Source organism: Crocuta crocuta, unplaced genomic scaffold, assembly GCF_008692635.1.
Source record: "Crocuta crocuta isolate KB4526 unplaced genomic scaffold, BGI_CrCroc_1.0 scaffold160, whole genome shotgun sequence".
Taxonomy (NCBI): domain Eukaryota; kingdom Metazoa; phylum Chordata; class Mammalia; order Carnivora; family Hyaenidae; genus Crocuta; species Crocuta crocuta.
The window spans coordinates 1,790,967-1,816,543 of record NW_027527591.1 but is presented as its reverse complement, the minus strand read 5'-3'; the positions used below and the strand labels follow the sequence as shown (position 1 = coordinate 1,816,543).

General features: G+C 33.8%; 1 protein-coding gene across 1 annotated transcript in view; it reads right to left on the bottom strand.

The window, feature by feature from the left end:
* ERBB4 (erb-b2 receptor tyrosine kinase 4) overlaps positions 1-25,577 on the bottom strand; it is an 830,995-nt gene that overhangs the window by 222,730 nt on the left and 582,688 nt on the right. The window contains exons 15-16 of the mRNA XM_077770965.1: positions 23,004-23,158; positions 16,049-16,123 (exon numbers count right to left, since the gene is read on the bottom strand). Of these exons, the coding sequence (XP_077627091.1) occupies positions 16,049-16,123; positions 23,004-23,158 (230 nt within the window). The remainder of the gene's footprint in view (positions 1-16,048; positions 16,124-23,003; positions 23,159-25,577) is intronic.

Below are 25,577 nucleotides of genomic sequence, written 5' to 3'. Positions count from 1 at the left end.
AACATTTAAAATTTTTAAAAAAGAAATAAAGGAAAACAATAAACTTAGTTGAAGAAACTTATAAATCATGGAGTCCTTGGCAACTTTTGGTCAAAGACGTTCAGCCATACTTTAATGGAACTCATCTGATTTAAAAAGGTGTAAAAATGATTTGCTATAGCATTCCCTGGGTGGCTCAGTTGGTTAAGCTTCTGACTCTTGGTTTCTTGATTTCTAGCCCCACGACAGGCTCTGTGCTGACAGTGCAGAGCCTGTTTAGATTCTTTTTCTCTCGGTCTCTTTCTGCCCCTCCCCCCTCACTCAGTCTCTGTCTCTTTCAAAATAAATAAACTTTAAAAACTGATTTGCTATAAAATTATATATATAAATATATGTAATTAAATGAGACTGTATTTCAGTTGTGTTCTATCTCAAATGTTTAGTTCTATAATTTTAATGTGTTCCTTATTTGACATTTTGAACAATGTTTAGCAAATTTGAATGATAAAATTGAATATTTCCATGTACTTTAGTTGACATCTTGCTAAATATACTTTTTCCAATGCCAGATACACACACATACATGCTATTTTCTAATTTGTAAAAATCATAAAGTTAGGAATAGCCTATCTTTAAATACAGGATCAGTAGTAAATCAATCCTAAGAAAAATAATGCAACCATAAAAAGGAGTATAGCTCTTAATCTAGAAAGCTGTCCATTATGTATCATTAATGAGTCAAGTAACCTGAGGAGTAATGTGTGGATTCTGTTTCCATATCTGTAAACAAACAAAATCTTTATTATTATAAATAGGTATTAGTAAATGGATAAAGATGTACACACATACATCTATATTTAATACACTAGGAATGTAATATTTTTGTAATTTTAAATTGTATTTTTAAGTACATTGAAGTCAATAACTAATAAAAAAACAGGAAAAAGAATAAAAGGAAAAAATAAACCTAAATTACAGCTGGTGAGTTTTAACCAATAGGATGGTAAATTCTACCTTTACTTGCTTTAGATTTAAAATAAGCATATAGTTCAAATGGCTAAAACAAGAATCACTGTTTGAGGATAGATTTAATTACATCAGAACAATCAGACTCAAAGATATTTTATTTGTAAGAGACTATTCATCATAAATTCTTAAAAGCATTTCAAGAAAATTAAATATGAAAACATTTCAGCATAATTTTCTGATATATTAATGTCCTGTATGTGCACAATTGCACACACACACACACACATACACACACAATTGATGATGTTTGTCGTAATGATGTAATTTGGGGTAATTGTTATATATCAGCATATTGCAATTATCACTACAGATATTGAAATCTGTTAATTTCTCAGAACACATACAAGACACTGTTAGATACTGATTAAATATTTAACAGTCTTCTAATTTAGTGAGTCCAGAGTCTCTGATAGCAAACCACAAGCTGTTATTTTCCATGAAAAAATAAGAGGATGACCTACAGTTGAATACATGTAAAGCAACACATTGAAAATTATTGATGACTTGAGAATTAGTATCAAGATACTTTGAATGCAAAAATTAGCACAGTTTATATTTGAATCTAATATTCTCAACCTTTCACATGCACATACACTACAACATATCTTCTTTTTTGGCAAGATGAATTTATCTACAACTTGACAGAGAATATAGAAGAGAAACTCCCTCAGCCCTTCTCCATCTATCTGCTTCTTTCTCCATCCTGTATTTATTCTCTTCTAATAAAATGGTAGCAGGGGTTTTGATTTCCAAGTCTAGTCCTTTCACATTTCCTTTGTCCCTAGTGCTAGCTTCTTCAGGAAAACGCAATAATTGATCACCTCTTCTCTCTCCTGTATCTTTAGTCTCTCACTCTCCACAGGGTCTTCCCAAACAGACTCAAATTTCATCCAGCTTCAAACTAAATAGTATAGTTAATATTCCCTATTTCTCTGTCTCTCTCCTTTTCTTCACATATAAATTTCCCAAGAGATACCAACAGTTGACTCTAAATTTCCACAATTTTAATTCACTTTGACGCTATGTCTATATATAGAGTTCCATATCCGTATGTTAAATTTCCCATTTAGCATCATTTGAACCTTGAAAAATCACCCCAAATTTAACACAACCAAAAATAAATTCACATTGAGTTTAGAACCCTTCCACTGTGCCACATTAACATTCATTTTGGGTTGCAAGCCAGAATAATTAATGAAAATTTCTTCTCTTAATTATTTCATATCCAGTTAATACCAGGCCTAGTAATTAATTCTAAATATTTATTGAACCTTCCCACTTCTCTCCATCTATATCCAGTTTCCTGGCTTCCCAATTCCCTACTTATTCACTTCCAATAGTCTCAGTCACCCACCTCCATTCATTTTACTAGTTACTTATATATACCAATAACTGTACCGCCTCCAGAATCTTTAATTTCAAGTATTCTACTTTTACACTAGCAGCTTCTCTCTTTTCAGTATGCCTATAATGGTATCCCTACCTATATCAACAGCATGTGATAATGCTGGGAACTAGAGCCATTGACCCTACCATGTGTTCATTGTACATCAGTCTTCCTTATAAACCAATTTCTCTCATTATACAGCTTAGTTTTTATGACCCTTTGCTGTTATCATTTATTTTCATAAATAAATCCTTAACTCACTGGTCTCTACTTTCTGTTTTAAGTATTCGCCTGACAAAACTTCAATCCTGGGTAAACCCAAATTTCCAAGTAGCCATGCTTACATCTGAACAATCATAACATAGCTGAATTAAACATAACAATGCTAACTGGAATCACTGTAATTTATAACCAGAAATCTCAAGTGGACCATCAGCACTGCCTAGCATTACTCTAGCATTACTATACTTCTACAATGATGTACTTCTACTTTTGGTAGACCATCAAATCTTGTCTTTCCTAAAATTCTCAATATTGCTTCCCATACTCTAGTCTAAGATGATATCATTCTTAACATTTCATTTAAAAAGACAATACATTGTGAACTGCCTCATCTTCTCACCATCAAATCCACTATCTAGCTGCATATTTACCTAGACACTCTGAATCCCTTCCAGTTACAATGGACACACGATTTCTGCCTCTTTCTATGACCAGCTTCTCCACTTTAGTACTGAACTCCATCTCTTCTGATAACTAATGAAAATTTTGCCTGCTGTTGTTCATTAGTTTCTGAAACATAATTTTTTTCTTTCTTTTGACTCATTCTCATCAATTTATAAACATGCTATAATGTTTCCCAACTAAAGCAAAACAAATTAAATAAAACCCTTTTCTCTTTATTTCATCATCTCCTTCCTTTGTAGCATCTCACTCCCATCTGTCTAGGAACATATTGTTCACTTAACTTCCAGTGTATATGTATATTTTTACCCTGACTTTCTTCCTACCCCTAATCTGTCTGTCTCAATCTCCTTTGCAATTATATTATATTCTCCTCTCTCCGGCCCTTTAAATAATGGAGTAGCCTAAGGTTCATTGCTCAGTTTTCTTATCCATCTGCACTTTCTGCTTGTGGAACTTCATCCAGAACATTGGATGTTTTTCCACTTGGGAACCAGCCTAGTAACTGACAATTCAGTCCCCACTCTTGAGCTGCAGAGTGTTATAATTATCAATTCATACAAAATTTTCACTCCGATATCAAATAAACATCTCAAGCTTATCAAAGCCCCAACATAACTTTTCATTTTCCCCATAAAATTTGTTCTACTTCCTTCTGAGCATCAATTTAGTTTATCATATCACTATTCACCCAGTTAGTTAGGTCAAAACCGAGGTGTCATCATTTATATTTTTATTCTCTTGAACACAACCATACCAACAAATCTATTTACAATTTTCTTCATAGTAAATAATCATGCAAATATATAATTATAAACTGTATATTCTCTTCCATTCTATTGTAAATTTTACAATATTAGAGATTAAGTTAATGTTCTCTCCATTCTCTCCTCAGCTCCTAACAGGGAGTAAATATGATGAATATTTATTGGCTGGCTATTTTCAAGTAGCATATATATAAGATTGGAGTTTTTTATGTTTTCAAAAACAAATAAGATATGGTATATTTGATTGTATCGACAGTGGAAAAATCTTTTAGCAGAAATCACTTTTCACTTTATCAAACAGAACCTGCTGATATACAATCTATGATTCATACTCTACCATCTGAACTCATTTCTGTTCTCAATCAACTTTGATCCATCCCACACATTCTACAGTGTGAACTAGGGAGGAAAATCTAAAGGAAAAGCCTGATAAAGCCCAGCACTATGTTATCTGTTTTTTATTGCTGAGTGTCCTTGAAAATTTTGATATTTATTTCCACCCTTTGATAAGCGAGTCTGGGGTTAAAAGCATTATGGAATTAGTGTCAGGTCTGATGAAAGTGGTTTTCATAAGGAACCATAGCAATTTTAACAAATCTCTCCAGAATTTATAAATAACTGCCACTTTAGGAAATACTTTTAATTGAGCTCACATTTAATTGTAAATGTCTTAGTTAGTCACTGCTGCATTAATAATATAAAAATATATTTATATTATGTTACCATTACACAGACTTATACGCTTAGATCATGGGAAGCATTGCTTTGTCCTAACCAAGCAATACTAGATGTATTAATCTAAAATATACTGTGTGAGGGCAGCAAATATAAAATCCTATACATTACAGAAAGGCTTAATAGGTAAAAGTTAGAACTAAAAGAAAGATATTAGATAAAATTGTTTAAGTAGGCTATAAAATATTCAATCATCCTCATCATAGGAATAGCTCTTAACTGTTCTTCCATTTGGGAACCAGCCTAGTAAAAGAAAGAAATGTAGTCCTTAGAATCAATCAGTCACACTGAAGCTCAAATCTTTTCTCTGCCATTTACTAGCTAAGTGATCTTTGGTAAATTGCCTAATTACTCTTAACCTGTTTCCTCATTTGTAAAATGATAATGGTAATAACTATTTTTATATCCTTATCATGAAAATTAGGTGTGATAATGTAGCACACCTGATATATATTAGAATTTTTCTTTTAAAGACTGGCATAAACAAGCTCTGAATATGAAATGACTTTGTAAAAAGCAACCCTATCCTGGGAGAAGAGCAAGATCTTTTTTGGTTTGGCTTGGTGCTTTGGTTTTCCCCTTGGTCTTTTCTTTCTTGGTACAAAGAACAATGGTGCTATAAACTCTTGGATTTGAACTTGGGACTTGAACTTTGGGACGTGGGATCCAGAGGTTCAAGAATGAAGACACTTCGGAAAAAGAATTTTCTTTACTCATTAAAAAAGTAGTATTTTTCACTTCAGTAAGTTAACTTTTTATGGTAAGAGGTTTTTGTTATTGCTCTTTTATTTTTACTCTACTAAAAGTAACTATAATTATTCCATAAATGACTCAAGCATATGGAATGCTTTACTCTGGGCAATCAAACAGAATGCCATAAAAATTGCAATGGCTACAAGCATTCAGAGTTTATTAGAGGTGGGTTTCCCTTTCCTTATCACTCATTCTTTAGTACTGAGTTACTGTGAAATTATAATGAAATTATATCACTTTGGGTTTGAGGGTGGATGGTAGAGGAGAATGAAATTACCGTGAGGAATTTCATTGGTAAATCAAAGTGCTCTCTGTTAATTAGCTCCTGCCTACATACATAGTATGGAAAAATAATTGTATGTTTATGAAAGAATGATTAGTTAGGGAATGTGTTTAGGTAATAAAAAAAAAAGCATGAAGAGAGCAATTTGAGTTAATATCTACACATCATTTTATGTAACCACATCACAGAAGGGGGTCCCAGTTAATTAGATTCCTTTAGTTAAATAGGAAATGTGAAAAACGAAAAGATACTTAGGGAATACAACGTATTCCTAAGTTAAATGGTGAGATAGTTTTGATTCTTTTCTGAATGTGTGTGTGTGTGTGTGAGAGAGAGAGAGAGAGACATAAAAATAGAAACTAACTTAAACTAAAAAAATCTGTGTTTTCCTTCATGACACAAAAAATGAAACAATATTTTAATAGAAATATTGGCTTAAAAATGCAATTTTGAGGGAATCTACATAATTCTGAATCTTGGAATGATTTTTTAAAGACATTTTTATTTATTATCGAGAGACAAAGAGTGACAGAGCAGAAGCATGAGGGGGTCAGTGAGAGGGGGAGACACAGAATCGGAAGGAGGCTCCAGGCTCTGAGCTGTCAGCACAGAGCCCAATGCGGGGCTTGAACTCACAAACTGCGAGATCATGACCTGAGCCGAATTCAGAAGCTCAACCGACGGAGCCACCCAGGCGCCCCTCTTGGAGTGATTTTTAATTTAAAACATTGACAATATGGAGAATTCTAAATTCAGACCCAAATTATCATAACTTAGTCTGCTCTTGCAGAAGTTCGTAAGATCTGTGTGCTTATATAAATTAAATATATAGGTTTATGCAATAGGTTAAGGCAAACAAATGTTTTCCTTGAATCTGTCTAACATATCCCCTCTGTAACCTACTGCAGATGATAAAATAAACACCCTTCTGCGAATATGCAAAAGCATTCCCTCCACCACTCTTATTGTGGGTAAAAATTTTACCAAACTATCATTCATAGGAAAAGGTCTACTGCTTTTCCAACTAGATATCACATTCTAGAACCAAAATTGTTACCTCCAGAGTGGGAGGCAAGAAAAAATAACCTATAATTTCTGTTTATATTATATTTATTTCATCCTTTTAAATACCTATCATAAATATTATTTATGTAATTCAATGGATTAGTATGTGATGAAAAGCTTTTTTTTTTTTAAAGGTTTTGTTGGTAAGAGTATTCAAAGATTTGTGACAACTCTACAGCCGCACTGTCCAACAGATATGTAGTACAAGCTAACATGTTATTTAAAATATTCTAAGAGCGTTTGAAAAGATGAAATTAGTTATAATAGAATTTTAATTCAATAATCCAAAATGATTAACATTTCAACACGTAATCAATTGACAGATTTTTAATGAGATATTTAACACTCCTTTTCCATACTAGGTATGAACCTTTAAAATCCAATGTACCTTTTATAATCAGAGCGCATTTCCATTTGTCTTAGCCATATTTAAAGTGCTCAATGACCAGATGTGGCTAGTGATTAACATATTGGACAGAACAGGTCTAGAGCACTCTTGGGAAAAGCTCACCAGTTTGAAAATAAATGGAAAGGCCATAAATTTTGTGTTAATATTGGGATAGTTTGATCCTAATTATATATGTCAGTTACTGGTCACAAATGGAGTACTGAATACTCAGAGCCAACATGTACATTAAGACCTCATCCTATTGTATATAACTGTACAAAGAATCCCTGGTTTTTGTTCCAAAATGATACCTTATTGATTGCTTCTGGGTTCTTTTGTAAAAAAACAAACAAACAAAACAAAACAAAAACAAGAAAAAACAAGGAATGAATTATTTGAAGATAGTTTCACATTTCTCTCAGTCTTAAAGGTATCCTTATATAGCAAAGTTGTTTGAGTCACAGAAATTTAAATTCCTTCCTTGCAGGACAAGACAAAAATATGTAAAGGATCACTGGAAATGTTATATGTGTGGGGTGCCTGGGTAGCTCAGTCAGTTGAGAGTCTGACTTCAGCTCATGTCATGATCTCCAGTTTGTGAGTTCTAGCCCCTGCTTTGGATTCTCTGTTTCCCTCTCTCTCTGCCCCTCTCCCACTCATTCTCTCTCTCTCTTTCTCTCTCTCCAAAAAATAAACATTTTTTTTAAAAAAGGAAATATGTGTGAAAATAAATTTAAATAAAATCTTTTAAAAGATGGAGCTGCAAAGAACTGAGGGGAGAACTCTCAAGCACTACCATTCAGACCCCAAATAGAAGGGAGCTTACTTTACATATACCAGCAGGAGGAAAGAAGAATTTCTCCTTGCCTGGCAACAATCCAGCCAATGAGAAACTGTCACACTCAGCCATTGAGAAGCCAACACCACTTTTAACATTTTGAAACACCCCCTCTTAACTTCTTCCTTTCCTCCATAAAAGCAAGCCCTTCTTTTCTCTCCTCTAGATTTGCCTATGATTTGCTATATTTTGTCCTGAATTGCAATTCTCTGGTATTCCCAAATAAACTCATTTTTATGGAAACGTAGTTGGAATCTTGTTTTTTTGTTTTGTTTTGTTTTGTTTTGTTTTAAGGTAAATGGATGCTTAAGTCACCATGATAGAGGGGTAGGCAGAATTAGAAGATGGGTCTCTTGTATATAAGGATTCCGTCCTTTGGCATATAAACACACCTTTTCCCAGTTACTCAGTCAAACACTAATATAGGTGCTACTTGAGGGTATACAGCAGATATAATTAAGGTCCCAAATCACTCAAATTTAAGATACAATCAGGTCAATCTGATCTAATCACATGTGCTTTAAAATCTGGGTATAGAAGTCAGAAAATTGAAAAATAAGACATTCAAAAATGAGACGGTTTGGATGAACCATTGTCTTTGAATACACAGCAGGCCACATGACAAAGGATGCATACGGCAATGAACACAGTAAAATAGGAGTCCTATTACAAGGATCCACAACTCAAACAACCTGAATGAACTTGGGAGATGACTTCAACCTCTAGATGAAACACAGCCCAGACAGCATCTTGATTTCAGCCTGGTGAGATCCAAGGAGAGAACACAGCCAAGCCATGCCTGTATATTTACCTACAGAACTGTGCTTTTGTCTTATTTTTAAGCTTCTAAATTTATGGTAATTATAAACTATATTTAATAGAATATATCTACATTTAATAGAATATATCTACAATATATTGAATTTCCAAATAGGTTTTGGGAGCAAATTATGATAGTTTTAGACGCTAATTCACCAATATCGTCTCACAGGAGAAGTTTTTAAATTTTATTTATTTATTTTTTTAATTTCTGAGAGAGAGAGAGACAGCATGAGCAGGGGAAGGTCAGAGAGAGAGGGAGACACAGAATCTGAAACAGGCTCCAGGCTCTGAGCTGGCTGTCAGCACAGAGCCTGACACATGGCTCCAACACACGAACTGAGAGATCATGACCTGAGCCGAAGTCAGATGTTTAACCAACTGAGCCACCCAGGCGCCCCAGGAGAAGTTTATTTTAATACATAGACTTTTTAAAATCTGTAACATTTTAATTAATTAAATTTTATTTATTTTTTTATTGAATTATACTTGATACTCAATGCCACATTAGTTTCAGGCATATAATATAGTGATTTAACAACTCTGTACATTAAGCTATATTCACCATCTGTCATGATACATTATCACAATACCATCAATATATTCCCTATGATGTACCTTCAATTCCTGTAACTTACTCATTCTGTAACTAGAATGCATTCACTGTTATATAAATATGTATTTTTTCTGTCAAACACTGAAATAATTTCACATACAAACTAAGCATGCTTTTAAGGACTGACCACCAGGGATATGTATAAGATCAAAGATGGGGCACCTGGGTGGCTCAGTTGGTTAAACATCCTACTTTGGCTCAGGTCATGATCTTACGGTTCGTGGGTTCGAGCCCCGTGTCGGGCTCTGTGCTGACAGCTAGCTCAGAGGCTGGAGACTGCTTCAGATTCTATATTTCCCTCTCTCTCTCTCTCTGACCCTCCCCTGCTCACGCTGTCTATCTCTCTTGGAAGTAAATAAAATATTAAACAAATATAATCAAAGATAATATATTATATGTGATAAGCCTCATAATATTATAGCATATTAATTCCAAATCATTCGATCAATAGTATTTGAGCACTCACTTCCAGGGGAAGGCATTATGGTAGGTCTCTCCATAGTTTACTTTTCTGTCAGATCTTAGTAGGGGACAAAGTCAGATGCTATCTTTTTACATACATATATATAACTTGTTCAATATATTTCTTAGTTCTTTGACAGAATGAGGTAATGTCTGTTTATTGGGAATTATATTGTTCACTTTGCCAAATCTACTACTTTTTAACTTCCTTTGCATATTGTCAAAGCATCTTTCTATATACACTCTATAAATGTTTGCAAGGGGTTTATATTTTTGATTGGTTGCAGTTTAGGTGGCTCTTTGTTGAAAAGTTATTTTTTTTTTATGTTTAATTTATTTCTAGGAGAGAGAGAGAGAGAGAGAGACAGCGTGAGCAGGGGAGGGTCAGAGAGAGAGGGAGACACAGACTGAAACAGGCTCCAGGCTCTGAGCTGGCAGTCAGCGCAGAGCCCGACGCGGGGCTGGAACCCACGAACCGCGAGATCATGACCTAAGCGAAAGTCGGACGCTTAACCGACTAAGCCACCCAGGTGCCCCGAAAAGTTATTTCTTAGAAATGAGATCTTATGAAATAGAATTTAATATATGTAGGATACTAAAATCCCAATTAAAAACCCAGATTAATACTGATAATATACTTATTTCTATAGATTGTATTTTGTAAGAAAATAATCCTAGGGTCAAATCTTGGAGTAGTACATGTGATGCTTTTAAAACCATAAATATCTGTCTAAAGACTAGGACAGAGGCTTCAGGAACATATTTCACTTATCTGTTTCCATTTTTAATAAAAGATGTTGCATTTCAGTAATGAATTTCAACAAAGTTTAAGATACTTTGAGATCATAAAGTATAAGCAGTCCTGACATCTTCAGAGGTTAATAATTATAGAACACTGTAATTTCTACACCATAGAATGATGCTCATAGGAAAGACTGAAGAAGTATTCATAATGGATCATTCAACCCACTGAATTTTTTAATCTGACCCTTAGCCAGCATAATCAGCATCTTCTGAGGTCAATAATGCTATCTTTTGATTTTCGATTACAGTCCAAAGTCAATTCTCTTAAAAAATCTCTTTTGACTTTCAACCATAAGTATGATTTTTTTTGGTCTAATTTTTACAGTTAGCAGGTTTAAGTATAATATTAATGTTCCTAGGATTGCTAAAAGCTTTAGTAACACTGTATGGATATTTTAATATTGAAACAAAGCCACTGATGCAACCTTATGCCTTTAGCCCTTAAATACTTCTATTTAAAGTAACCACATGAAACTCTGTGGACGGTAATTAACAAAAACTGAACTGTTTTGCTCTTGTAATTCTTTAGTAACTTTTGGTATTTTATATGTACTGGAAACTGTGAGACACATACCAGCTGGAAAACAAGAAATTCACACACTCTCCTTCACCTCTTTGAACTCTCTGAAATTCAAAAGTAAATTTAATATACAGAATATGGTGGACTGAGGATAGACTTATAATAAAAAGCCTGTGTACTTTTATTTATTGGATTTAAGGATCATAACATAACTGCCACTCATCTAAGGAAACCATCTATGGGCTCTTTTGACCATTTGATATGGACATAAGTTATGAACCAGGTTCCTTGAGGGCAAAACAAACAAAGAAAAAAGATTGTGCCATTTGTTAAAGTGGTGCGAAGAATATGACATCTTCTCCCTCATCTATCATACATGGGTCACACTGCTAAAGGATAAACTGTTATGTGACCTCTTAGGTAATAATCACCACACCAGAAAGTAAAAGTGTGATACAGGCATTCAAAGGTGACAGGAATATAAAATGTTTCAAATATCTGCCCATATGAGATTTACAGACTTAAACTGATTTCAGTTACCTTAATTCATATTGTGAAGTGTCTAGAATAACTGAATTGGAGCAGATAGCCAGATAAAAATTTTTGAACGGATATCTAGTACTTTTCACAATTCTTGTCAGAAATTCAAAAAGAATTATTAGTTTATATTTTGGCCCTCTAACTAATAAAAAGAAATGCTTTGCAAATAGAGCCTTTGCTTATTGAGAGGAACACATGTTGGCATGATGGAGTGAGAGACTAAGATTATAAAAAGCTTGAGATATATAGTTGGCAAAGAAACTAAAATAGAATATAACTGAATGCTTTGTTCTATCACAATCTATTTGAAAATAGTATATGTGCAAGCTCAAATAAACAGCATACAAAAAAGAATAATAAAAAATTGCTGAACATATTTCTTCATAAGATTCTTGATGGAAAAGGAAGAACATCCAAGTAAATGCTATTTTAAGGCCTTTAATTCAGATAAGGAAAATATGGAAAAGGTCTGAATTCAAGTATTATTTTCATTATAAGTAGAATATTGTAGGAGATGACAGGTAAAAGAAAACAACAACAACAACAAACAACAACAATCTTTTCCATCCTATCCAATCCTCCTGGAAGAAATTCCAGCAGCAGCCCATAAGGTAAATGGAGTGTGGAAAACCAAATCACAATTGCAGGCTTGGGAAAGAATAACACTGCTTAGAAAATGAAAGTCGATCAAGATTGGAAGCATTTCACCTGTTTTCATTTAAACCTTCAATCTTTTTTCCTTCTGGTTTAGGAAACAGAAAGCAACATAATGGGGCAGTAGGGAGTATGAATTCTAAATATTTCTAAATGGCCATATTGCCATGCTCAGTGCAATTTTCTGTGACTAAAAGGAAACTAGGCATTTGGGTAATCTCCCAGTTCAAACATGTTTTACAAAACTAAAAACAATTACATTCTACCAAAGTTTTAAAAAAAATCTTCCTATGATGTAAGATTTACTTTAATCAATTAAGAGAGGCTTAAAAAAACAATCACAGAATTTAAAAATGTAAAATAAACTGAAATATTACTAGACTAGTCCCCTGCTTTCAATTAAATGTGCACCCACCACATTTCAGAGAGGTAAGCCTTACTGCAATAATAAGAACCTGAAGAAAAAATATATTTATTACTTTCACTTCTCATCCAATCTGTGTCAAAATGCTCCATGGTCCTAAACACTTTTCAAGACGTCCAAACTAAATCTTTTATGTAAATTCCAAACTGCCTTATAAGCCTGTGACAAGTCCATTAATTCTGAGAAGTCAACACAATTGAAGAGTCACTGCTTTAAATTTAAGTTCAAAAGAAGTATTAATTAAATATAGCCAGAGTTTCTAAAAGGAATAGTTAGATCCCTAATACCAATTTTTAAAAAATCATTATAGTTAGAAGTGTGATACATAATTTAGATGCTTAAAACATGAGAAGTTTTGATATGTCAGTTTTGTAGCCAACAAACTATTGGATTCATGCCCTGCTGATATATAAAGTGCTAGTAGAACATAACCTCATGAGATTTTTAAAAAAGATTATTTTTCCAATATGTCAACTAGAGATGTAACTACCACCCATGAAAATAATACCTGATAGTAGCTGCTATACAATTAATTATCATACCAATCTTATAAGGTATAAGAATTTCCATTTTTAAAATTATCAGATTATCATCCCATTTTACAGATAAGAAACATGAGCAATACAGCCTTTCACATTCAAAAACTTCTGCTCTTTACCTGTACCAAGGCCTACAGGTAAGTTTTCATAGAATGATGGGCTGAATTGTACTATCTATGCTCTGTTACTGGACATAGCCACCTATTTATGACAAAGCTAATCTGAATTAGGTATTAGTCTGAGAATACAGGGAATGGCCTGAGAGCCCTGGCAAGTAATAGGATTGAAAACTCCCAAATCATGTTGGAAATATTAAACCTATAATAAGATACACTATGATTTTGAGTTATATAACTGCAGTTATTAGCACTGAAAACCACTAGGGGTCTACCACTATGGTTTTAACTCTTTCTGTCTCTTCATATGCCTCTGCCTATGACCAAAGATACCAGTGGACCTCATTAGGACAGTGATTCTTGAGATGAAGAATTAAATGCCGTCCCTTCCATCAAGGGACCCACCAGGAGGAGTAGAAGTACAAATCAAATTTCCTGGATGATTTTGAGAGATTTTCCTACTCCCTCTAGGAGTTCTGTTTCCCTAGCCCAACATTTAAAATCCTTGGTATATAGCAAAATAATAAATAACATTTCCTGAGTGATTTATCTGAGCTAAGCATATTTTACGGACTCTATCAATCCTCACAACTAATTTGTAAACTATATTAACAGTCCTATTGTACACATGAAGAAAGTAAGGCTCAGATAATTAAGGAACTTACCCAAGGTTACATATCTAAAAAAATGATAGAGCCTTATTCTGAACCTAGAAAACCTGATTCCAAAGACAGCACACTTAATCACCACATTACACTTCGTCTCATTAGTTGGCTGAAATAATTATAAGAAAGTCATACAGTGTGAAAACACTCTTCATAATGATAGTGCAGTGACTCAACCAAAGTCTCAAGGAGGAAAATTATTTCATAAATATAGGAAAAATATAAAATAGATCTTGGCTTATAAAACTGAACTTTGGGCCTTAAGGCACACTCCTTCTCTTTCTCTTGCTGATTTTTTTCTATAATTTAAACTTTGGTTTAAACAACTGTATTAACTAGTTTGAATTGATCCCAAGTGCCAAAGTGCCACTGTTGTATAAATCATTTATTTCTACTACATCCTTTTTTAAAAAGAATTTATTTATTTGTTTTAATATAATTAAATAACTTATTAATAAGAGACACCACCTATTCAAATGTTTCTAAAAACTTTTAAAGGCAAAATATCATATAAATAAAAAATTGTAAGTAATATAATGACATAGATTAACCTCATAAATATAATATTGATCAAAAGTGGCCAGGTGCAAATAATACACATGTATGATTCAATTTACATATAAAGTGCAAAAACAGGCAAACTTCTCTTAGCACTCAGGAGTATGGTTATCCCTGGAGTGGAGCACAAAGGGGTTTCTGTTTCTGGTACTGTTCTGTTTCTTGACTTGGCTGTTGGCCACATAAACGTTTCATTTGGAGAAACTCACTGAGCTTTAAACCTGTTTTGTACACTTTTACACTGTTAAATTTCATGTCAAGTTTGAATTAAAAAAATGTACATTAAAAGTCAGTACTTCATCCCAAACTATCATCTTGCTTATTGTAACTTAGCACTACTTTCTCACTTCCAGAAGATACAATTAATTTGTTTTGTAAAGAAAGTAAGCAGTATTTCTACATAGCATTGTGAATTATTGGGTTCCTACATATGAAATGTTTTAAAAGTCAAATTTATTGAAGTATAATTTACACATGGTAAAATTCATCCTTTTTAATGTACTGAACCATGATATTTAACAAGAACATATATTCCTGTACCCATCACCAGTGCCAAGATAGAGAACAGTTCCATTACCCTCTCCCAAAATTCCCTCATGTCACTTGCCAGGCTTACCTGGCAACACTGATCGATTTCCTGTCCCTATAGATTTGCCTTTTCCAGAATGAATACCATATAAATGGAATCATATGGTTTGTATTCTTTTAGTCTAGCTTCTTTCATTTAGTGTAATGCATTTGAGATCCAACTGTGTTCTACATGTGTCAGTAGTTTGTTCCTTCCTATTGCTGAGTAGCATTGCCATGTGTGGATATATCATAACTTAAGAACATTTGAGTAGTTTCCAGTTTTTGGTGATTTTGAGTAACACTACTATAACCTTCATGCATAGGTTTTTGTATTAATCTGAGCTATATATTTTGGTTCTTTTTTTTATTCCAATTTGTGCTTTACCTGCACAAAATATTATTTTCTATAGTACTTTTAGTCTATGGTAATTCATAAGCCTAGAGAATATACCAACCAGCTCAAAATAATATAAGATCAAAAAATGAATCAAATTAAACAAGAAACATCTTTAAAACTAGATCAACTTTTATAACTTCCTCTCTTAAAAATGTTTCTCTTTGCAATAATCTGCAAAATTAATTTAAAATTCTCTTAAAGTTCTAGATTAATAATTTAAAACCCTGTTTAAATTTTACAAAATTGAGAAACAAGGACACCACTAATTTGGATTCAAAATCACAACGAGTAAAGAGAAAAGAGGTAAGGGAGGTGGCTTGAAAAGTAGTGTTATATGCCTATTTCATAACTCCCTAAGTTAAAATATTATCAATTTCACCCAAATGGTTAGTAGTTTTTAAACATGAGAATTTGAAAAGGATTTGTGTGACAAAATGGAAACATGGTAGATGTTACCTAGCATGTTGTGGTAAAGTGGAATGGCCCGTCCAAGGATAGTAAATGCAGTCATGACTAGTGGGGCCGCTACACCTGCAGGCAATTACAGAACAGAAAACATCATTCTCCATTCACAGTGGCATGCACACACATGCACCAGTGCTCACACATGGAGCCTTGGAGGAAGAACATGGGAAGCAAGCACACCAAGTACCTATCCATCAGGCCGATGCAGTCTTCAATACTTGAGCCTATGCACCTGCAGAAGATCCAAATTTAAAAAATACAAGGAAAGAAAAATTAGTCATTTTTTTTTAAAAAGAATCAGTCAGATAAACACGAATTGTGTTAAATTCTTGATTACAGTTATTAGACAATTTTGGAACACTGTGAATTTAAAGCCAGTGATTATTGTCTGATGGGTACAGAGACATAGGTTGCAAATACCACCCTCATGGAATGAAAAGAAACATATCCACAGTAAAGGAAACTGTACCCTGTTTCTGTGGGTAACTTCGAAACACATAGAACTCACTTCTAATACTTTCAATTCATTTGCATCATTCATGAGTATATATCTTGCTGAATAACTTGATGTTTCAATGGCTACAATTGGTTTCATGTATGCAGTTTCTTCTAAAAGGACTTAAGTAAAAACTAAAATCAATAAAAACTGAAACATGAACTATTCAATATAATATAATAACCTGATGCTTAATACTCATTAAAGATTGATTATGGCATAAAATGAGTTAACATGCTTTAATGCTATTCTTATGGATACTTTACAAAATCACATTATTCCATTCCTTGGTTGTGACGGTTTTAAAACATACTTATCTTTAAACATGAATTCATTTAAAAAACAAATTAACTGGTTTTACCAATGCTGCAGTTTATCTTGACACTCTATTTTAAAAGTGCAGCGCCATAACAGGCAAACAAAAATGGGTTTTTAAACTGCCATAATATTTAACTCAAACAATAACAAATAAATACTCTCCAAGGAAATGAATACACTGAGAAGCAGGTTAACTAAAGAATTCACTGGAATTATAGAAGTACACAAAATTCTGATGTACAGTCCCTAGAATTTCATTTTAAGGTATTATGGAAATATTACTTCTTCCATCTTCTAATGTACAAATTGTATTTCTTTCCCTTTTCTCTCATCAAATACATATAGCTACAGTACATTATCAAGATTCCCTCCACAGCTATGATTTATAGGACTAATTCTGCTGATCACAAATGTTTTCTTTCAAACTCTATTTCTAAAATTGAAAAGGAAGCTAAAGTTAAAATCCCCATATAATGAAGTAATAAGGTGCTCACATATAAGGCCAGCCTGTCTACTATATCTTTAGATAACTCTCAATATTGGTAAACTAATATAACTATGTCTAATAATAATTAAGTCAATATTTCCCTGCTCCATGAATATCTGCAATAACATTTCTACTAGGTAGAAAATTGTTTTCATTTTGAGCACCGGTTTTGAATAGCCCAGAAAAATTTAATGTACAGAAAAATGGGGTACACACTGTGAAAAAAAGTCTTTTAAAAAGCAAATAAGAAATACAAATAAAAATATATAGCACATAGCATTGAATTGGTACTATAATGCATAACCAAAACCACTTCTTGAAATGGAAAAAGTAACTACTAAAAGTATTTTCAAATTGTCTTATATGGTATTCTTTTTATTTTATTCTGAAGTACTTATTTTTCCTAGGTTCCTATTATATCTTCTTCAAAGTGCCTTCTTATACAGTATTGCCATTTGGTAAAATTAATAGTCTACTTCTTATTTCCAAGTGAGAATCTGAAAACTATGATTAGTTTGCAATCTGTGTCTTTAAAATCGTCTTTGAAAGATAAAAACATTTGAAAATAAAATTCAACTTGAGGGTAAAGTCTGAATAATGAAAGATCTTTATTCATCCATGTAAAAAAACACATTTGCATGCCTACTAAGAGTTGCTGCTCTTCTAGGAGCTGGGCAGGGGAGAGGGGAAGATGAATTAGACACTTTTTCCTATTCTTAATAAGCTCACAATTTAATGTATTACAGGAGATACATGCATAATAAGATGTATATTGTTTAATATGATAAATATAATAAGAGACACAAAAGAGTAGCTTAAGGGAACATAGAGGAAGGACACTTAGCTTTAGAAATTTCATGCTAATCCTCAGAGAAGTTAGAAAACTGAAGTTCAGGGTGCTGAGAACCTGGGTTGGAGTAGCAGTGATTTCTAAGGGGTAAGAAATAGCAGGAAAAAGGTATAGATCTGAGGAAATTTAGAATACACATGAACAAGTACAAACAATTCTGAGTAGTCAGGGAGCAACAATACATGAGGTGACAGGAAGAGGGAAAAGAAGCGAGATCATTTAGGCAAGAGCCAGAACTTGAAGGCTATTTGCTTAGGGGCAAACAATGGAGAATCACTGCAGGGTTTTACAGAAGTAGTAGATTTGTTAGATTTGTGTATTACATGGATCTCTGTCCCAGGCTAGTCAGCTGGGATCCAGGTAGATTCCTTTGGCACCAAAACTGTTTTAGTATATGTGAATGATGAAAAAGGGTTACTGGGAAAATGGCAACTAAGATAGAGGCAGCTGGCCAGATTCAAGAAATGCCTTGACAGGTATTGTGGGTGGGGGTGGAGAAGAGAAGTTGATGGCTGATTTGATGACAGAAGAGGAAGGATCAGAGGAGTTAAACATATAGTACCACCAGTGAGAGAATGCAAGAGGAGAGACACCTTTTCTTGTATGTGTGTTGGGGGAGGAGGGGTTGATAATTTCAGTTTTATGGAGCTACAGTGTGTATCCAGTGTAGTTGTCCTCTGTCTGGGTAAGAAATGTTCATCTCCAGCTGGAAAGATAGGCCGGTGGTTGTAGGCTGTGAAGGCACCAGTGTGATGATCGGTTTGAAATAGCATATGGGAAAAAGTTGAAATCATGTAAGTGGGTAAGATAGCTGAAGAAGGATCTCTAAATTGAGAAAAGAGGAGACTGTGACTGAAGCTCAAATAACTGCGATAACTGGTAAATGACCTAAGATGAGCTCATGTGCCAGAAGCATGAGAAACTATTGAGTAAAATCAAGTAATTACAGCCTCGTTGTGGGAGCTAACTTAGGAGAGACCTTCAGGAGTAATTGTCAATGTTAAGTGCAAAGAGAGATCTAATAAAATAAGAACTACTGAGAGCAGTTTAGTTGTCATTGTCAAGGTCACCAGCATTTCCACTGCTGTGAGTTGAGAAGCATATTGGACATAAGAGAATAGGAGCAAGGGGAAAGGAAGGTGAGTACTTGAGGGGGCAGGATATGGGGTCAGGAAAGTTTGTTGAGGGAACTGTGGAAGGGTATTTGAGATTTAGACATATTTAAAAGAGGAAGATGAAAGAAACAATGGAAAATGGAAATAAGAGCATGACTGAAGGAGCACCATCCTTTCTAAGTACAAGTCGCTGTGTATTTAAAGATCCATACTGTATTTCAACTCTTTGCACTTTACATAAACAACTGATTAGCACATACAATTTATATTGATTCAGCAAGATCACAGAATAATGGAAGTATTAAACTTTTGAAGAGTCAAGATACCAAACATGAGACCAAAAACAGATAAGGAATAATGTAACTCTCTACAAAATTCTAACATTAACAAAATTATTCAATGAAAATTTTCAAAGATGCCTGTGAAAAACAAATATTCCAGTCCATGATTAAAACCAAAATTGCATTGGTATTTGCTATGGATTTGATGTTAGTGTGGAAACCACAGTAATTGCCCTTATAGGTATTTAATTACATACTAAAATAAAACTAAAAAGATTTAGTTTACAAATCTTTTTTTTAATTCTATCTTGTTAATTTCAAATATGAAGATCATTCCTAAGTTTTAAATTCTTGCTCATCATTTCAATATATGGGAAGTGTCCATAACAAAAATATATAAATTGTAAGAATGAAAGCTCACTAAACTCTAACTTACTAGTGGCCAAGAGCTATGTCTTACTCATTTCTGAAATTACCTATCACTATCTCTGATGTTCAGTTGGTGTTCAATATAACCAAGCTGAGGAATGAATAAACGAGAAAAGGCTGCTAAAATAAAAGTTCTCTAGTCAAGGCAAGAAGAGACAATGTTATTCCCCCCCCTCCCCGTTTGGGGATATTAATGAGAATCTCGTGATAGGTACTAAATGGATAATCTATTTTAAAAGTATCTGAAGAACTTATTAGAGCCAATATATTTAATGTACTTTCAGAGTAATAAAAGTGCTTTTAAGGCATTATACACATAATTTTATTTTCAGAAAATCATTGAACAGTATTCAAAGTAAGAACTTTCCTTCTAAAAAATGTGATTCGAAAGACTATTTCTATTAACTTGGTCCTTGAATTATCTAGCTGACATAATATTGGCATATAAAAGGAAAGCTGTTTTCCAAAGTGGAGTTGGCATGGTGAGCTCACACTCACAGACAGGTCAATGGTTACATGTATTTAGGAATATAAATAGTCACTCGTCCCATCATCTCCACTGGCCCTGTGATCTTTCTAGAGAAAGATCCTATCTCTATATGCAATTTGAAAAGAAGGAACTAGTTGCACAGAGCACCTCATTGCTTCACTGAAGGATCTCAAAGCACAGTGCAACACAGCAGTAATATAGAGTGGGATTTAGGAATTTAGGAACTCTGGGCTTGGGACCACAAAACTCTCATGAAGTGAGTGAACCTGGACAATATGAAGGATATTAGGAAAAGGACGGCAGGAAGCTAAATGAAAAGAAATACACAAATCCTTCAGGACTAAATAAATCCTTATAATCCATTTACCTTGGAAAAGCCCAGGGAATACAATATCCAAACTCTGTTTCACCATCATTCTGCAACAGTTGATTTAAAGACACTTTTCTATTAACTTGGAATTCCTATATGGTCTGGTCAGATTTGCTCCCTTTATACCTTCATCTTCCCCTTTTAGCTGACGTCTGGCTTTTGTTGCTGTGGTAAATGGATATCTTCATTGTCTCTACTTCTACTTCCCCCACTATAGATGTGTTCTTTTATTACATAATCATGATTTAAAAGGGGCTGAGAGGAAGACACACCAGCCACACATCCAGACTATGGCTCTGTGATCTCACTTTCATTTCCCTAATGGCTTCATTGTAATTAGATTTGCAAAAATAGCAAAAGGTCTCATTTTGAATGGCAACAGCTGTTGACATCAACATTATATTGAATAATTTACTGGTTTAATTTTAGCTGCAAAACAATAAAACCCTCCTGTGGATGATTACTTTAGCAGGCAAAGTTTTCTCTTTCTGTTGCTGACTCTTCTGCTCCGGTGGCATCAGTCATTTCTTCATGAAATACTCTTAACCCAAATGTGCCAAAACCTCGCAAGGGGAGAAGCTTATTCCTTCTAGTTTCCTTGAAGCAAAGAGTCCATGTGACGATTTCAGTACACTCAGTCTATGTCCTTATGTGTAAACCAATGAGATGGTATTAGCTCTTCCAAGCTGAATTTGAATTTGAATGGCAGAATATTACTTTACCTTTTGAGGATCTACCATGTCACAGAGTAATAAGCTGACATCTTGGCCTGCAGGAAATTGTAGCAGCATCTGCAAATTGATGTCCTCTTGGCAGAAAATGAGGTTGCTTGCTTAACTTCTTCACTATCCCCTAATAGCTAGCTCTTAATCTGGCAGAAAACATTCTTTATGGAATCTCATACTTTCTTGCCAGATATAAAGTACCCGAGATGATTCTCAGAAAGTGTATGTATTTGCAGGTGTGTGTGTGTGTGTGCACGTGTGTGCACACATGCGTGTGGGGACTCATAACAAAGAAGAGGATTTATGGACAGAAGGAGGATAGAGTATACTAAATTGTTCTCAAGTCTGAAATTAGACATCTTCTGGACGAAAGAAAAAGAAAAGCCCTTATTAAAATAGACTTGCTATCTTTTAAAAAATAGGTTCTGGAATTTCTTACATGAGTGGCATTATTTCTTTCAGTTCAGTGCTTTTCTTCTTTCTCTAATATGTCTTTGTTTTTTAAATGCTTCAATAACAATATCAATTATTATTCATTTTATAATGCAACCTTTTGAAGAAACAAAGTAGAAAACTGGGTACCCATATTTGAGTTGTCCTGTACTAGTCAAAAAATTCTAGGTTATAGGTTGACCTGTAATAAAATTACTTCACAAAATGTATTTGTGATTTTATTAATACACATATCACTAATTCCCCCACCTTTTTTTTTTCTGTCGTTACTATTTTGCTTATATTTTGTTGAAGGAGTAATCCAAGGCAGTATCTATAAAAAGAGAGCTATCCTCACCTTAACTTGGTTGTAAGAACAAAGAAATATAAACAGAACACTTCGGTTAAAGATTTATTAAGCACAAATCTCGTGTGATGGCTGTCTTGTCTCTTCGGAGGAACAAGGGGGAGAAGAAGGGCGGAAATGGTGGGGGAAAGGGAGAGAAGCAAACCATGAGAGACTCTTGAATGCTGACAAAAACTGAGGACTGATGGATGTGGGGGGAGGGGGGGATGGGCATGGAGGAGGACACTTGTGGGGATGAGCACTGAGTGTTATGTGGAAACTAATTTGACAATAAACTATTAAAAAAAAAAGATATCTTCAATATCAAGTAAAATTTGAAAGAATTTCTAGACTCCCTATAAAGTATACCTGCCACCAGCTTCATAAAGGAGTCAATAGAATACTTTTAGGTAAATATTTAACAGAGTATTTCAGATAGTATACATTTGATTGCATAAACCGTTTTCTTAGAAGTATTCCCCTTCAAATCAATATAGTAATACAAAGATGAATCAAGTTCTATATGAGGATGTTACATAGTTAGTAGACGATGTCAGGGGTAAAGACCACATGTGTGACGGAGTCCTTGGCCGGCAAGGATGCTTACCCTTGGGTGCAGTTTGGATGGCATGGATGGCACTCTCGATCCTGATCAGCATACTTGAAAATGAAACTGTTTGCCCCTTGTAAGCCATCTGGACATTTTTCCACACAGTTCGGGCCATCCTTAAAATGGGAGCACTTTGTGCAGTTATCGGGCCCCTAAAATGTGAAAAACAAAACATAATGGACAAAGAAAATGGGTGCAGTTTCTTCTGGTATTCATGTGGCTTAGTTACTGAGGCTTCAGTGAGTGGCCAATCTTCCACTAGGGAACATAAAAGCAGTTTCAAACTATAGGTGGGGATGTCACTACGGCAGCTTTTCAATGTAACAACGAGATGTAAACTTTCCTCTGATTGTACTAGACTATTTAAGCAATGAATTTTAAAATTTACTATAGTTGAATTATTAGGAATTAGGTTAGGAAAATAAAAGTTAATTTCTAGGTTATATTCCATCTCAAATCAGCTTGTGATAATGTTAAAACTCTATACAAAAATCTATAGAGATTTTGGTAAATCACAATACAATCCTGAAAGCACAATAAAGGCACATTCTGATAAACAAATATCAAAACTCCATAATAGTGAAGTAGATGCATGGAAAATTTATCCATTAATAAAGGTGACCTAAATATGAGCAAAATAAATTAAAAATGGAACTAATTCACTTCATATATTTATGTTTATAATATATAACCATTTTCTAATATGTAGAATGTTACTGAGCAATATTAACATGCAAATATATTTAAATATCATTAAAAGGTAAAACATTTAAAACTCATATTAAATATAAAACAACTTTACAAAAAACAACAACCCTGATTTCAGTTTGGTGCTGGGAATAGTAAGCATGCAAATGTTAAGCAGTCTACCATCAAATCAAAGAAAATTGAGAATGTTTTGATTAAAAATGCTATTTTCTGGGGCACCTGAGTGGCTCAGTCGGTTAAGAGTCTTACTCTTGGTTTCAGCACAGGTCATGACCTCCCAGTTTTTAGGGTCAAGCCCCATGTTGGGCTCTGTACTGACAGTGTAGAATTTGCTTGGGATTCTCTTTCTTTCCTTCTCTTTGTACCTCCCCTGCTCACTCTGTCTCTTTCTCAAAATAAATTAATAACCACTTTTAAAAAGTGCTATTTTCTTAAATAGTGGCAATATATTTACACATTTATATATTATGAATAATATTACCTATAAAGTTGGCTTTTGGCCTTCCCTTTTGAACATCATATTGCCTTAAATTCCTCTTTTCTTTGACCACTTTCTGGAACTTATTCCCCTGACCCATTTCTCCCCAAAATCTGTCCACATTGTTCCAATAATTATGACAGTTCAGATTAAAACACAATTTAGATAATCTAAATGAGATATAGTAAGTATAGAGGGAGAGAACAAATTTTATTAGGGTTATAACTATAACTAGGTTTATAACTATAAACATTGTGAATCTGGGAGTCAAGACAAGCAGACATTGTATAGAACTATGTATTAGGCAGGGCGTGTCCATTCACAGGAGTGTATTACATCCCTCTATAGTGTTAATCCAAAAGTAGCTAGACATTACTAGTTGGAGATATAAGACATCAGGAAATCAATAAATGTAATATTTTAAAGTTTGAAGATTGAGGCTGCTAACAAAGAAAGGTAGTGTAAAGAAGAAAAAGTAACCAGGAAGAGGTTTCTGGAAATTCTGGGACTGGTGAGGTTCAATCAAGCACTATTTCACTATTTTGATATGAGATTTAGATCTAAAAGAAAATTATCCTACAAAACCTAATCCCTATTCAACCTGAAGAGTTTGCTACTGGCAAGTTCTTATTTCCTCCCAAAAAAGAATACTTCACATGCTTCCAATTTTAACACCTGCTCATGGGTACTTAGGCACGTAATGCCATCTATTATGCAAAATCCTTTACTATGCAAGTATGCTCAGTGGCATGACTTATTGTACAAGACAAGAGACAGGCTTCTTGCAGAACAGAAGAATAAAACTAACCATGAGTAAAGTAGGCATAGTAAAAATCAGAAATTAGGAATTATTTTCCTATAAAATTCTTCTAATGTAAAGTAATGTCCAGGTAAAATCAGAAGAAAAAATTATTAAACTAAAATTAAAATCATATTTAACATTTAAGTGTACTTCTAACAGATTTTTGCATGTATTTCCTTGTTTTTTAAGCACCTCTCATCTATTTGATTGTGTGATGATACAAAACACAATGTTCTAAGCTGACATACAAAAAAAAGCTCCTGAAAAATCTCACAAGAAATGAAATATACTAATTCTCCAACTTATTTCCATAAAAAAGATTTAAAGAAATATGCATGTCTAATGCTTACTCTTCTATCATTATATTCTCAAAGCTTTTAAGAACCTAAGTTCAGTGAATGAGCTGATAAATGCAATGATAAAAAACAGAGGTGAAAGCAATATTGTTCCTTGTCTCTGATTTTAAGCTACCTTTAGACTCCAATATCTAGGCAGGAAACTAAAGGATAAGCTAAATCCTGATAGAAATACTACATTTTTTTCTCAGTAACAATTGATGCTTTTCTTTGGTAACTACTGTAAA